Consider the following 16,877-nt stretch of genomic DNA (forward strand, 5'->3'; position numbering starts at 1 on the left):
GCATGGACATAAAGTAATTGTCTGTTTAGATTTTTTTTAAATTTTACCTTGTTATAACAATAATTAGTATTTTTGTATTATTATTTATTTACCCACACTTCGTTGCCAATAAGCCAAATTGTATGTGAGTTTACAAAATTAAGAAAAAGATTCAGATGATTTAAAAGCCATTAAAGGTAAACACTTAAACAGAAAAATATGTAAAGACACTTAAAAACAAACAATACAAATTTCTTTTACATTAAATATAAATACATATAAGTTAAATCGATACAAATATTAAAAATACAGCCACGTAACAAGGAAATGTGCACAGCTAAAAAATAGAATTAAGGTTAAAATAAAAAAAAACCTAAATTGTTTTCACCTGTAAATTTCATTTTTCGTTTCATTCATGAGTTTCGTCAGGTGACGTATTGCACTGCTGGCATATCTCACCAATCTACACTTAGGTTGATCGAAACAACGCTTTTCTCTAAGGGTCATTTCATGGCAACTGCTATGCTGCTAGAACCAGGATTGAAATCTAGGAGAGTAAACACACGAGTTCTCATATGCAAGAAGAATATTAATTGTAGTCTTCAGAATGACTCTCAACTAAATTGCGCACGGAGCTGAAGGGCCCTGTTTTTTCATAAGGGCATCGAATCACCTTTTCGAATCTGCTTTAGCCTGCAGTTGCCTCTGTTAGCGATATGAATGAAGCCATTATGGAAATGCTTACTGACAAACAGTAATGTACGGATGGCCAATCGTTGCAGTGAAAGAAAATTTTCAGTTGGAAACTGAAATTGATTGTTACGAATTCCCAGTTCGATTCATGATTTGTATAACGAATTATTGATTCAAAAATAATGAACTAGTAATTCAAAATAACGAGAAAGTTAGAAAGAATCATTACAACGGGTTAGTAATTCGCAAGAACGAATTAATAATTCGTAAATTAGTAATTCGTAATAACAAAGTAGTGAATCGCAATAACAAATTAATGAATTACTAATTTATAGTTTGAAAATGACGATTTTAAAATTCATAAGAACGAATTAGTGAATCCCAGTAACGAATTAGTACTTCGTTAAAAGTGATTAGTCGTTCGAAATAATGAATTAGTTTCCCAATGACATGTTTATTTCCCTTGCGCGATTGCGGGCTTTTGTAGTTATGACCTTAACCCAAACAGTTTTCCTACAACTTCCAGCTCTACTATTCATTGCTTTTCCCTTTTGAATGACAAATTGAACGAACGTAAATTTTAATTTTATGCCCTGCTTGCAACTGACGCAGTGACCCATGCAAATATTCTGTGATCAGGAAATCAACGAACAAACACGAACAAACGTTTGACCCATCAGCATTACCCCACTGGTTTAGTGACTCGGGCAACACAGTGAGAGACCTGGTGCCCATCACAGTCAGCAACTGTTCACTTTAGCGGTATCACAGTCAGCAACTGTTCACTTTAGCGGTATCACAGTCAGCAACTGTTCACTTTAGCGGTATGTATATTTCGCTATACCTATGTTTGGGAAACTTCCAACGAGAGGAAGCTGAAATAGTGAACAAACGCTTTATAAGTGGATGTAGATTTCAGTATTTGAATTTTTGAATTAAAAACGCAAGCAAGCTTTTCTCGTTGCAGGTCAAAGGCGCCACTTTGACCTTCATCGTGTTAACCATGTAAAATGGGAAGTGTAGACACTTTTAATTAAAGGAATCGACGGGGATTCAACTTTTAACTTGCATCAATACAGAGTCAAAAACTGCAGAAAATCACGTCGGTACATGACTTTTGATCCCAAAAGTTGGACGTACCTACCACGTGACTTGAAGGCTGTCTCCTCTTCTAATGCACAGGCCTATATTGTCTTTTCCCCAAATACGGTACGTTAACGTTTGAAATTTAACAAAATACCGCCACAACCCAATTTAATTCCAGAAAACGCACAGCATGTTGGGCCTGAAGGCTTTGCTTCTTTTTTCCTTGTCCGTCAATTACGCCCTGGTGAGTGGGTACCAGGAACATGACACTCTTGAAGCCCTCATGAAGCGCCTTCTTGATCAACTGGAATCTCGTGGTCACCTGTTCGCTCGGCAAGGGGTCAGTATTTACGAACACTATTTTTTTTGTGTAACTCAACAGAATACGGAGCCCCTAAAAGAACATTCAACATTTTTATTATCTCGCACGCACGACTTATTATCTCGTGCACACACTTATTTTTGTCCGTACTCGTGTGAATATGGAAGGGGCGTAATCACACCTTTTGCCTCTACCTGTTAAGTTTGGTGGAGTGGAGTTAGGTCCCCACCAGGAATATCGTTTTTTCTGGACTGTTTTCCGAAAATTATGAAACAAATTATACAGGAAAACTGACTTGGTGCTTATAAATAATTAGAAAGATGAACAAATAAATTGGCTTGAACGGGATTTGATCGTGTGGACTCTGGAATATCGCACCGGTGCTCTACCAACTGAGCTACCGAGCCCTATGTTGGTGGCTCTTCCCATTTGTCAATTATTAAAATTGTCTTAGAAAATAACAAGGAAGACCGGTATCTGCAAGTAACGTTCAAGGAATGATCGGTCGATATTAAGGGGAAAAAATATGTGCTTGGCAGGTCTTAAACATGCGTTTCAGGCCGGATAAGAATGAACGCGAATAATGACCGAGACGCAAGGGAGGGCATTATCCCTCGCCTGTCAGCGTTCGTTCTCCCGAGCAAGGTTTCAAACATTAGTTTAAGACCGGTCAAGCACATATTTATTCCCATTCATACCTTTTTATTGAGAGAGTCAAACGAAGTCAACATACGATGGATTTCCAACAATTTTGTTCTAAAACTTTACTTTCATTTTCCCAAACACCCCCGTCTATTTTATCGTGTATTCCTTTTGAAAGTTGTCCAATAGAATCCCCTTCAATGAACTTGGTGGGTGCGTGGTGCGATGTGCGGACTGCATCGCACGCGAGACTCTTGACCGTACCAATTGAGTACCGAAGTGTGACGTCATTTAGAACCAGTTGATGCCATACAAACGAATGGAGTACGCACTCGTGTTGGTTCATTCGCTGGTTTTCGCGCTAATGCCTTTTACACACTAATTGTGCGTATTCACTTCGGTACTCTATAGGGATGGAGAAAAGTGTCTCGTATCCGGTTGCCAGCGCCTGAATTATCACTTCTCAGCGGGCATTATCATCATATTATTAACACACGGTCATGTTGCACGTTGTTGAATAGGGAGACTGACTGAGGTATTTATGAATATGCTTTTGCTAACGGGTGGTTTCAGGATTATTCCATGAAGATTGGTGCCATGAAGCAGAGTTTATAAAAGAGAGGGAATGAAATTTGTCATCGGTAACAACAGGACCACTCCCCATTTTATGTCTACTGTATACATTAAATCGTTAAGTGAATTAGAAACAAAAATTGCAAATATACACATAGGAGTCCTTGCGTCGCCGAGCTCTGGATACGGAGTTTTTAAAGCTCCCGCTCTCTGGGAAACACTAACCTAATGGGCCCGCGGGCGAGTTGTGTTGACAAGTGTTACCCACCAACTATAATGGCTTTGCATGAGACCAGTACTGACTTCCTGAAATTTACTCTCTAAGAATCATACTTTTTAGGACGTTCAACCATGCACACACGCTGGTATCACACTTAAGTGACATCGACCTAAAATTCTCTCCATGCTGGTGGCGCAAACCTATAAAACTACTTTTATACATCAGTGTATAGACCCTTCGCCCGTGAAGCTTATAAAAACCACAGAGTAAAACACGAGTGGGGAGTGGCCCTGTTGATGCTGATTACAAAGCTGATCCCCTCCCTTCTATAATTCACAGCAACAATCTTCTTGGAATAATCCTCAAACCCCTCTTAGCAAAAGGATAATATCAACCAATTATTCCTTGAAGTTTGCTGGCACAGACTGGTCTCCCTTGTTATTTCTTAGCAATAAAAGCACTTCTTTTAAGAATTACAGTCCGGAAAAACGAAATTCATGGTGGGAACCTAACTCCACTCCACCAAACTTAGCACATTGAGGCGACATGTATGATTACGCCCCTTCCCTATGCATACGAGTACTGACAAAAATAAGTCGTGCACACGAGATAGAATGTGTCGTGCGCACGAGATGAAAGAATTTTGGAAGTCCTTAAGGGGTAGTCTTGGCCCAAGACGTTAGTGATCGATAGTTGTTTTATTTCTGTTGAAGAGCGCCCTCGCACACCTAGATTTTACTTACTCTCACTAACGTCTTGGGAATCTTGCAGGAATATGGGGTGTGGCAGTTGTATGCAAATGTCCGATCTTCTTAAATATTTATAGCCTTTGGTATTATAATTATGTACATGTTCTTCGAAGTTCGAACAACATGGCGGCTTCATGGCGGGACTGCAGACAGCCATGATGCATGTGACCATACCATGGTGTATTTTTGAGGTCACCAAAATTTATTATGCATGCAATTTAGCGAGTGCTGATAGGTTCCCTTGGAAAGCCGAGGGAAAAATAAAGAACAAGTTAAAACGCTGCTGCAAGATTCCCAAGACGTTGGTGCGAGCTGGCGCACAGTCTAATTGTGAGTCGTTAGGGGGCGCACTATGCACGGTGTCCGCTATCAAGCACTAACGTCTTGAAACCAAGACTACTTTAGGAGCTCCGTACGGGATCAGGTCAACTCGGACCCAAACCAACTCGGACCCATTCCAACTCGGACCCATGCCAACTCGGATCCAGGACCAACTCGGACCCACGCCAACTGGGACCCACGCCGTTTCGGACCCACTTCGAGTCAACTCGGACCCACTGAGTCTTATGGTTGCATTACACCAAATACGCGCCCGTAGACCGAAATAGCGCTGACTCTTGAACCTCGCGAAGAGGTTGGCCTTCATTTTTTCGTTGGAAATTCAAGATTATGGACAGATGGATCACTTTTCGTTTCAATTTTATGAACTTTTTTATTCGTCTTTTCCCGAAGATACCCCCTAATAGTAGTAAAACTATGCGCTAATATGAATGTAGCCGCCTTCCTCTATCCAAAATAGGCCCGCGTTGTGGGGCTTTTTGTGAAAGAAATACTCTGAACCGGAAACTATCAATCCCAAATTCGGGATTTATATAAATAATTCTATGATCCCTCGTGATTATGGCACGTCTTATTGTAGAAAATAAGAAACCGTGGGATCACAAAATATTAATAATGAGCTCGCGAGCAGACATACGACGCTTCAAAACCGTCTCCAAGTTTAAGCCAATAGGAAATATTCCACATTTTTATTTTAAAATGATTTGATTTGTGTTGTTCGAAATTACCAACCTATTTGCGTTATTTGGACAGTCAGTTAAGGCCTGTATGGATGAATTCCTCCATCTTGCCGGTATTGGGGGTGGGGAGAGAATGGGGCAAGGTGGAGGTGTAAGACTTGCCAGGCCAAAAAAAAATGAAAAGTGGCCGGGTGGAGGATAACACCATTAGACACTGTAAAGGGCCAATGTTCGTGACATTGATGTGTATCTGCAGTATCTGTTGTACGTATGCAGCATCTCTTAATGTACATCAGAAGGGCCTATCTGTGGCATTTTATTGCAACAAAAACTTTGGGGGCTGTTTGGTGAAAGTTCATTCGATTTCTGCTAGTGATCTGGATCTAGAAAACGGAGAGATTCTGGGAAGCCTGTGCCACTGTCTCCCTGCATAACGTGTAGACAGGACGTTACAGCTTGGCAGCATGCAGTGCAAAAGTGTCATTTACCAAATGCTAAAATGTAAAAGTGGACAAAATAAAAATTTTCAACAAGTTAATCACGCTCCTGGGGTTGGGTCCGAGTTGACTCAGGGTGGGTCCGAGTTGGTCGTGGGTCCGAGTTAGTATTGGGCCCGAGTTGGTCGTGGGTCCGAGTTGGCATGGGTCCGAGTTGGCATGGGTCCGAGTTGGTTTAGGTCCGAGTTGACTCAAAACCCTGCGTACGACATTGTTCCATTAGCTCAATCAGTTTGCTAACACGCCCTACCGTAGGATTCTTTGTATCTGCATGTGTATCAATTCATTACTGTGGCGACTAAACGGACTATGGCCTGTTTTGTGCAAGTTCCCATAGTTTTGTGCATTGCTAGCGCCTTCTTGGACAAATAGTGGTTAAGGTTGCCTTGAATAGGAAACCTCACTGGCTGGTGGTTTTGTCTACCGCGTCTGCCTGTCCGATGATTTGCACCTACGGCGCCACGCTAGCGGAGTAGCCCAGATTTCAGCTTACGGTTTCCAATGCTGGCGTGTGTCCGACTGTGAAATCTTAATACTTCCCTATATACCCAGCAAGAAATGAGACCGAGGGGTACCCCCCCAACATGTCCAATCCCTATACACATTCTAGACTATTGTTACTTAACACATCCCCCAAGATGTCTGAAAGGAATTCCCCAGATTCCTGCGAGACAATGACCAACACAAAGCAGGGGGGTGGTTCTCTCCGTCTCATACCTTGCTGCATATGGTTCCCTAGGTTTGAAATCAAGTTGGTAATTGGCCGGGTGTAGTCCACCTTCCTCGCATTGTGTACACAGTGCGGTTCGGCGTTCAATTTAATCACACTCGGGAATGATCAGTGCAACTTCGCCCCCCAAAACAGTACAGAAATGAATACGTCACGCGCATAATTAGTGTATAAAAAGCATCAGCACTGCACTTTCGGGTTCACAGTGACGTCACACTTCGGTACTCTATACGCGTGTCTGGCTTTCTATCAAAATTGGACGGAGCGCTCTGATTGGCTAAGAATCCCGATTATATGAATACTTATTTTAGGGCTAGTTTGGTTGGTCAGTTGAACGTTTATTAGCAACAACCACAGTCTCGTTTATTAAAGAGGGTGTTTGCATTATTCTAAAGAGATGATTTACCATAAAAGCATCTTTTTTACAAAAAACGTCAACTGTCCAAATTTAGCCCAAGCGTTCTTCAAAACAATTTTATCCCACGCAAGGTTGTGCTCTTGTCTTCACCATCACTGACTTTCTTTCCTTCTACTTCTGTTGATGGGCTGTGTTTTGATAATTTCATGCAGGTAATCAATGTCTATAGATGGAAAAGAATAAACGTTATTTAGGGACTACCTCAACAAAAATTGTCACGTGAGCTAAGGTCCAGGGACTTGGTTCGATAATCAGTGAGATGATTCAGAACCATGCAATATATAAGTTTGCAGTAATGCAGCTCGCAATTATCCTAGAGGCTGCTGAGGACTTACCACATCTCAGGTCCGCGTTTTCGAAATCTCCATTGTGTGTACAGCTGTTTAGCCAAAGCACACCTACAACCATTGTTTAGAATATGGACATCAAAAATGGAGTGTGGAAATTGAGGGTTTCTTTAATTAATAACCATGGAATTTCTTAGAGAATAAGTTTAAGGAAGGGAATGAAAGCCTTGTGAGGGCACAGCTTTCCCTCACTCCTGCCAAAATCCATAACGCCTCTTTGGCCACCTTTTGGTGGTACAAAAATAGTGCCTTTTATGTTCACCCACAGAAAAGCAGAGTTAATGCTGAACCTTACTCCCGAGGTTGGTTTTCCTGGAGTGTTGGTTTACAGAGGGTGGGACGGCTGGGGTAGGGTGGGTAGTAATTTCGTTCTTTTTAATCTATTTTATATGACGGGATTTTTATGTGATTGTGTGGTACGGATTACGCAAGGCATTTCATATCATGAATCATGATCTTCTCCTTCATAAAATGGAAACTAATGTCTGTGAAGAAAATACTCGGTTGTGGTTTAAATCCTATTATAGAAGACAGAAGTGTGTTTCATATAATGGTCATTATTCAATCAATTTGTCCAATCAAATACGTCGGAAGGATCAATAATAATCGAATGGTTCTTGACATGAACAAAACTGAATGTATGCTGATAGGATCTCGTAAAAAGATTTCTTGTTCAGTTGACAGGTTTATAATGAGAGGGCTTAATCGCGATGTAACCCATGTGAAAGCACACTAGTTGATTGGTGTTCATTTTGATAATTGTCTTGGGATACTCATGTGGGATATGTGTTCTAAGCCGAGAGGAAGTCTTCATATATTAAATAAAAATTAATTAAGTACCTCCTTCCTTTGAAAATCAGAAAAGATATGTCTACAGGACTTGGATAACCACTCATTGACTACAGCTGTATTGTGTGGGGCAACTGCAGAAAAGAGCTACTGCTGAAAACCCATGTAATAATGAAACCATTTGCCTGAAGCACACTAGATGTCAAAGATATCAAACATAACTGTACAGTCCAACTTTTTGAAAACTTAGTCGATTATCCATTGATGCCCGAATCCACTATTTTGAGACACTGGAAATGTTCATTATTGTCCATAGTAATGCCCCGTCTTACATAAAGGATATGTTCACACCAGTCAATGTGGTTCATACGTATAACACAAGGAGCAATCAGGCCATTGCTTTTCATACACCCAGATTTGTTTCAACCACTGGTCAGAAATCATTTGGGTATTTGGGTGCTGCTCTTTCATTTAATTTTGTACGTTACTCCTGATGTGCGTCTTCCTCGACTGTTGACACCAAGGTGGGTGGGATGTGGTAGGTTCGGGCTCACTTCTAGGGTTTTCGGCAAAATTATCAATTTCGATTTTTATTCAGATTAATTTTCTGATGAGATTTTATGTGTAGGTATTGCACAGATGTTTTTTTCTGGTGGCATAATTTCTGATTCATTCATTTTAAGTCGTCTTTTTGTGCTTACTGTTATTATTATTCTAATTGTTACTTTTAGACCTTCTGTGTCATTAAAATTGTGTATTTTTATATGTAATCTTAATACTATATATAGATGACCCACTGCAAACAATTTTTTATCTTTGGATGACACGACTACCATCTGAAAAAGCTGTTATTCTAATTATTGATATTATTACATTGACTCCCTCTCTCCTGGGCCGTTTTCCAAAACTCAACTTTGTCTCCGTCTCAGGCTCCGTGAAGGAAACAAATCCCCGATCGTGGGCCTGAAGCGTTTAACTTAAATTGAACTACTGTAATGTTTGGCTCTTTTGCATCTTACTTGATGTATAGTGGCACTATCATAATTGCTATTGAGAGTACAACCTCAAAGTCAGGAATTAAAAAAAAACAGTCGCAGCCTGAGATGGAGCCCAAGTCGAGTATTGGAAAACGGCCCTGGCCTTCATTACGTTCGTCCTGGTCTTTTGCCGCTGTTATCAACCCTTCCGTCTTCATTTTCAAGTCACCATTCTTCAACCATCCCCAGGTCTTGTTCCCTGCCTCCTCGTCCTTTTCTCTCAGAAACGTCCCGTGAAGCGGCAAGTTTTGGTCAAGGCGTTTGTCATTCGTCGCAGCTCAGCTCAGCACTGGCGCGCACCAGCCGCTCGAAATCAAGGCGAAGAACGACTTCACGCAGTCTAAGAAATACGTAAATCAGGTGAACAAAGATGATTGCCTTGGTGCAACCTTCCGCAGAAGCTTGTGTGTTTCTTTACCTCTGCTCTAGATCTCTAGCGCACGACCTCTTATGCGAATATGAATAGATGCAGGCATGTAATGAGTGCACAGTGACCAATTTCAGCTAAATGTACATAGGGCTATACATCATGCATGCATGATAACTATGTACATAATGTAAAATGGCGGACCTTTCAAGACGACTGCAACATGACGAGCTATCTTGTTGCTTGAATTCTGCTGCAGATAACGACGTTTTTGTGAATTTGCCAACAGACAGCAGCAAATCTGTTATTTTTCAGCCTGCACCTTTCTGCTCGGTGCTCCTCAGACCAGATATAAAGCTCATAGCGTTAGTCAAGTTGTGACAATTGTCATTTAATTTGTCAATGCAAAACTGGAGGTCGCCGACCAAGTCTGAATTGCAACTGATGAAGCCAGATAGCGTTGTCCACTAATTTAAATTGTTGGAAAAAATCAATCACAATCAATAAAGCAAAGCAAAGGCGAACTAGATCTCCAATTACTCTGATCAGCTGGCAAAAGTTATATTGTTGAGTTGCCGTGTACATGCATGTACGTGTAGCCACATGTGCGTTCAGTTAATCTTTCACCGAACGGCCGACTTAAATTATGCACTTACTAATGTGAACCAATCAAAAAGCGTATTTAAAATATCGGCTCTTGTCATTAACTTAATGAGCACCGCCCAATACAGCTTCTGCGGACGATTGAACCAAGGCGTTTGTTGTGGTTCAGCTGATTTGCATATTTCTTAGGTCAATCTTAGCCTAGATTTCAAGCGGCTGGTGCGCGCTGCGCATGCGCTGAACTGAACGCCTTGATCACGGCTATGAAGCGGCTTGCTTTCCCATTCCCAGGCCCTCTTCTCCTTTCTGGCTCTCTTGTTCGCCCCGACATCCAGATCAATCCTTCAACATATTTCTTGGTCACACGTATGTTTATGCCCCTCACATAGTTTGTGCGCATGCGTACTGAATCCTACTATAGCCCGAAGCCAGTAAAATGGCTCTTGACTCGGACAGGTGGACCCCAGAAGTAATCAAGCTCAGTAAAAAAAGTTTTTTGCCCCTCATTACCATACTGATTAGTATTTAAACACTCACATTCTCTTTTGCTAACTTGCACACGATTAAAATCCATTTTCTGCCAAATTTTGCCCGTCTTTCTTACGTACCTCCAAAATACAGAGTCAGAAGTTCGAAGTGAAGCCAACATTTAAGAGGGGATTTTTTCAGTTTTGCCGAGTTTTCCCTGACATTTCTGTACTTGTGAATAGTGAGGAATATCATTAATGCTCCAATGAGAAAGTATCATGCAAGAAGGAAACAGTGTGGATGAGAACGGAAAGTTTTTGTTTGGGCCTTTTAGTCGGGTAGTTTGACATCGTTGTTCATTATTAGTGCAATGCGGTAAATGTCAACTCGTACCGAAACGCACTCGTCCCCTGCTGTGTGTGCGTGTACGTGTATAGAGTACCGAAGTGAATACGTCACGCGCACAATTAGCGCCAGAACCAGTGCGTGAACCAACACGCGCGCGTACTCCATTCGTTTGTATGGCATCAACTGGTTCTAAATGACGTCGCACTTCGGTACTCAATGCCATGCCCAAGATCCAGACATCTCATTTTTGACCGCTGTCCGGTCATGTTGGACTCAGGGCGGGAATTTGCATCCACATGAAAAATGAACCGTATTTCATACAAATGGCTCTCGATCTTGAAGAAATGAACTGATGGATACAAACGATTCACCGGTCTTCCAGACAGTATCATCGATGACCTGAGGGGAATTCGATAAAAGTGTGAAAATTGGGCACTTAAGTAAGGTGAAAAACACGGAAAACGACGAAAATGGGCCCCAATGAAAAATAAACTTTTTTATCATAAGAGTTACTAGTCTTTCGTGTGGCATCAAAGTTATTTGAAGGTAAACCCGGCAAAATTGTGAAAATTGGACACAAATTCAGCCAAAAAACCGATAATTTTTCATAATTATCCTTTGTCGTAAAATTGACGTTTTCCACTTCTTTGATTAGTTTCCGGAGATCTTTTTTATCAGAAGCTATTATTTATCACCATTTGATAGATTCTTGGCAATTTATTCACACACGAGGTCTTTAAGGGAAATGGCAGGACAAATTCCTCACCGATATGCGTCGTCTGCTAGAATACCAGTTTTCAGACCGACGACATATGTTACTATTGTGCAGGCGCGAATTCACAAACTAAATGAACGCACAGTCTATGGGGACCGAATATACGTGACGTCATTGTTAAGAGGTGTTTTTGTATCTAAGTGTAATTCAAAATACCTGGTGTATTTTTATACTTAAGCTTATTAAACATTGACAGATGGCCCATTAAGAATCGTCTCTTTTAGATGACATAACTACCATCTGAAAATAAAGCTATTATTATTGTTATAAACATTTTATTTCTAACATTTTTGAAGGCATGGGATTCGTACATTGATAACCTGATTGCCCAGTCTAAAGATCAATCCGGAACCACTCATGTTGACCGGGCATGTATCATCGGGCTCGACGGAGGGAGCAAATGGACAACTGATGGTCACCAGAACGCCTTGATTCTGTCTCAAGAGGAATGTACGACCATCGCTGGAGTATTCAAAAGCCAAAACTTCGCACCATTTATGAGTAATGGAGTCACGGCTGAGGGAACGACATACAATTTCCTGCGAGAAGAAGACAAGAAGGTGGTCTACGCCAAGAAGAAAGATTTTGGCGCCCTTACTCTGCAAAAGTCCAAAACGGCCATCGTCATCGCTCACTGTCCAGAGGGACACCAGCAGGGAAACGCAAACAAAGCTGTGGCCGTCATCGCTGAATACTTGGAATCCTTAGGAATGTAAAACACACACTAGAAAAGCTTTCGTGTCAGTGGAATTACTGACAAATTTCATCCACAATCTGGAAGATATAATCTGATTTTCGTATGAAGCCCTACCAAAGTGACGGAGAAAGGGTAGGCCTAGGAATAGGTGGCAAAGTATCAGAGAATTAGGTATTGTGATCATTATAATAGTATAGTTTTAATAATTAGGCAGCAGCAACTGGAATTAGCTCCTGAATATAAATGCAATCCAGTTGCTATAGCGTAAATGCGTTTATTTCTTTGCTGTACGTTTAAGATTTCAAGTCTTTAGACAAACACTTCCAGGTGATGGTATTTCGGATTTTTTTCACAAAGGTAATTTGAATGTGAGGACTGTGTATTCTGTTTTCCTAAATCTAATCGAAAAATTGTTCTTTCGTTTAATTGAGCTGAAGGGCAGAAATATACTCGAGGTCAGCCATTTATGACATACAATTATAAAAGCAACCATTTTCTGGCGATTTTCGTGGAACGTTCGTTGTGAGGTTTCAGAAAATAAGTATAATGCTTTCAGTTTAGATCATAACGTAAACAGAGGCCGTAGCTGTCCTTAGTTCTTGTGAGTCGAGTCCTCGTTGGATGGGTTAGTCAGTCGGTACCGTAAAACGCTGGCCCAGTAAATGGAAGGTAAAAATCAGGCGACAAATAGTTACGATCGTCAAATTGTATCGCTTCTATGACGGTCCCATGGCTTTCGGGCTTCATGTTTTATCAATACACATTACATCATAAGTAGATGAGTTCCCTGACCTGAAGATTCCCGAGACTCTCTTGATAAAATCTTAGAGGTCAGGTACCGCAAAGTGCAGTCCGGTCAATCCAAAAATGTGAAGGCTCACCAGGGATGCCCTGTGAGGGGCTGGGTTGGAGCAATTTTACTTGCTCTCATTTATTTCCTTTTTTGGGATGCACTTACCACAATACACAATGACACAAAATACACAAGAAAGAAACTGTTTTAGAGATAGAACAAAATATTTAACATATTATGGCAAAATCGCCAGTATGGCTTGCTTTCCAAATTGTACTATCTGACTAAGCATATAAATTGTAATTGAAGCTCTATGAAATACTTCCATAAGTCGAGAACTTAGAGATTATTAGGGTAATTGTTTCAACTGATTATCTTCTAGTCCGGGTCCTACAGTGCATTATCTTTACTTCATCCTGTGCAGGAATAGTGTATTTGGAGCGATGACACCTGCCTTTGCCTTCGTGTGGCTAAGCTATTAGTAGTACCTCGCGCATACTGCGGGCCTGTCACAAGCGACCGAACAGTTTGTTCATAATCCATTTTAGTGTGCGATGCGTTGAGTTGGGACATACAGCGCGTTCGCATTGCCTGTCGTTCATTCCGGGGTTAGTTTTCTACCGGGAACTGCCCATGTAAGAAGCTTCAAGACCAGTCAAGATTCCAAGCATAACTCCAGGGCAAAGCACTATGAGAGTACCCCTTGCGAAAGTTGACGATAATATGCCATCGAGACTTCAGTTATACAGTTTCAGACAAACGATGCTGCGCACGCTACCATTCTGAACTTTTAGCTACAAGCAAGAGACTAATGTAAGTTTAGCCCTAGCTATAGAGGGCGTTGTTTACCCGATGTTGCTAATTTTACAAGGACCACAATAAACCACACAGACAGTGCTGTTTTCATGATTGAGAGTAACCCATTCGCCTCAAGACAATTGTTTATTTTCATTGTCTCCCCTTTTGAATAAAATTCTCTGGACACTAAATCCGCTAACTGGATTCCAACAAACACGGAGACTTAAAACTGCTTAAGTGAAAGCCCATAAAACTGCTGTCAATCCGGAATCGTTACAGTATGAACTAGCCTTCACTTGTATTTCGCCAATAATATTTAGCCCCTTTTTTACCATTCAATTCAGTACAGTATCCCCTGTCTTTAGCGCAAATGGGCATGCGTTCAGACATCTGAACAAAACTAAAATTAATTTACTGAATTTACTTGTAGATTTTGGCGTATCGGCTCCGTTGATGCATTATTTTAGAATACAAAAGTGTCAAATTTAGAAAATCGAAACTATGGCATATACGCCTCGAGCAGGATCAAAAGAGGGCGTGTTAATGCGCGATTGCCGCAGAGCACGATGAGTACGTGCAACGAATTTAGTCTGGATGGGGGAGGAAGGCTGTTGTGCGACAAGCGCCCCCTACGTTCAAACTCTTCTCATTCAATGTTGTGCAGCGACAGCGTGCACATCCTTTGTTTCTTAGCTGCGTGAAGATCAGATGGACCACGATCCACGAACAGCTGGCAATAATTTTTTATTAATAATTTATTAATTTCAACTATGTGTTTCAACCCGTGTGATATATTTCTTACATGATACTTTCACTTGAATTAGAAAAGTTAATTTTCGAGATGGAAATTGTCCTTTGGAGAGATATTTTGTTTACCTGCAATTCCCTTTAGACCGTGCCATGCTGTGCCAACTTGCCAACGGGACGCATCAGTCGTTTTTTATAACGTTGTGGAAAAAGGGTCTTGGAGGGAAGAATTTTTCTTTAAACGACTTCAGTCGGAAGGTGGGGTCTTTAAAGACATATTTCAGAAAAATTTCAATGTTGAATGTTGGAGTTTTACATATTAAATCGTTGTTATGCATGGGATTTAGGGGTGTTGATTTGAGAAGATCACAGCACAGCATGTGCAATATAAACGTGTTCAGACGCACGATCCATAGCTGGATCGAAAAGCTGAAATGACACTCCTTTTCTAATATCTCCATGAAACAAAAGGCTGGTGTGCATATTGAAATCAGAACAAGTTCTTCAATAATCCTTGTAGATAATGGAAACACAGGAGATTTTATCTTTAAATGAAACAGTTCCTAATGAGCACCCCTTTAATGAATGGAATAGGCTTACAGACCGTTGAACACACATAACGCGTAAACCCCTTCCAACCCCCCCCCCCTCCGGTATGGATTGTATGGTCCTTGCATGCACCCCGAACGCGTGCAAGAATCCGGTTGGAAAACTTCGTACCGTCTGTCTTCCTTTCACCCTTGAGGGTGCACTTCAGCTCAGGGCGGACATATTTACATAAAGTGAATAGCACTCGTATTTCAAAAGCTGCACGCTCGCGCCGAAGTGTTCTCTTGCACGTCATGCACGCGTAAATCTGTGTCTTGCGTAAAAACACTGATTGAAGTCCTTATTTATATATCCCGAATAATGGGATATTTGAATTATACAATACCACGGGTAACTTAGATCGCACAAAGTATGGTGGGAACCAATATGGACTGTTCGGGCGCTGGGCGAAGAGCAAATGTTGGCCAATGCACGTTCTCACGCGGGAGGCGTGTTTAGAGCCCACAAAAATATAAAATTCAATCGTGGGCCAAGTTACAATGGCAAACGAGCGAATCGTCGCCTTTGTATTCGGCGCGGTAAAATGACCGCCACTGGCATCGTTCGTTATTGAAGCTTTGAAAGGTAAATCGATAATTTTTCGATCTGGAGTTTTTAAACTTTTACTTCCTTTGATCCAAAAACCAAGTTAGCAGAGTTTCAAAGCAAAATGTTGTTTACTTTCCTAGTAACTGTAAACAAAACACTGTCGTCTTTCATAGTGATGGTGGAGGGCCTTGGGAACATGCCCCATCCCCGAAGTTTTCACGTAGGGCATCGTATGTCTTTCTGCAAGAAGGAAGCGTATACTCCGTCAACAATCAGTTTTACAGTATTGGATTGTTAATGACTCCTGCTGCTTCTGTTGGTGTTCGGTTTTAAAAAGGTAGGTTAAATTTGTTGCTGAATAAAATTTGAAATGGACATTTCGGGTTCAAGAACAACCCATTAATTTTTCCACTCTGACATTAGAAGTGAGTTTCAGCAAAAAGCAGTTAGAAAAGTTCCCATATCTCTAAATGCAAAGGTTGAACATTTGTCTCTACAGATTTAAAGTAGATTACAGATTACTGTAGCAAAAATGGCCAGTGTTGGTGTTTCTGCTGTACATCTCTCAACGATGGTTACAGAATTTGAAGAATCCACTATTACAAACATGTGGGACATGTCTGTTAGTAAATGGTTTTCAAGTTCAATAGAAAATTGTTAACAGATGGAGGAGCCCCGGTAATTTCCCAACTGTTGAGCAGTAGTTGACAATAAAATGCCAACCGGGAGGAAATTAGCACGCAAGGAATTATTCCACTTCGGGAACTTTTAGTCAATATATGTAGTTTCAATGTGAAAGGTAGGTGCAAATTACCAATATACACGCCTCTCGTGGCTTCACAGAAAATTCACATGACTCAGTAGTTATATTCCGTGTGCACTGCTACTTCATTTTAAAGCTGAAAGAACCCAAAAAAGTTAGCAGATGCAGGTTCAATTTTATAATTATGATTCTTATACTACTGTACTAAATTTCTAATTTGCGATGTGCAAAGAGAATAATAAGGGAGACATTCGTCGATGGAAGCCGTGCGACTGTAGTT

At 41.0% G+C, this 16,877-nt stretch overlaps 1 protein-coding gene across 1 annotated transcript; it reads left to right on the top strand.

Moving 5' to 3' along the window:
• The first annotated feature begins 1,336 nt into the window (after nt 1–1,336).
• LOC147795704 (profilin-like) lies at nt 1,337–14,075 on the top strand. The gene is made up of 3 exons (XM_087131357.1): nt 1,337–1,496; nt 1,937–2,098; nt 11,959–14,075. The coding sequence occupies exons 2-3, from the start codon at nt 1,949–1,951 to the stop codon at nt 12,376–12,378; spliced, it is 570 nt and encodes a 189-aa protein (XP_086987483.1). The 5' UTR covers nt 1,337–1,496; nt 1,937–1,948; the 3' UTR covers nt 12,379–14,075.
• Nucleotides 14,076–16,877: the final 2,802 nt, after the last annotated feature.

The sequence above is a fragment of the Acanthaster planci genome, linkage group LG21 (genome assembly GCF_054643075.1).
Source record: "Acanthaster planci isolate LZ-2023a linkage group LG21, COTS_SCS, whole genome shotgun sequence".
Taxonomy (NCBI): Eukaryota; Metazoa; Echinodermata; class Asteroidea; order Valvatida; family Acanthasteridae; genus Acanthaster; species Acanthaster planci.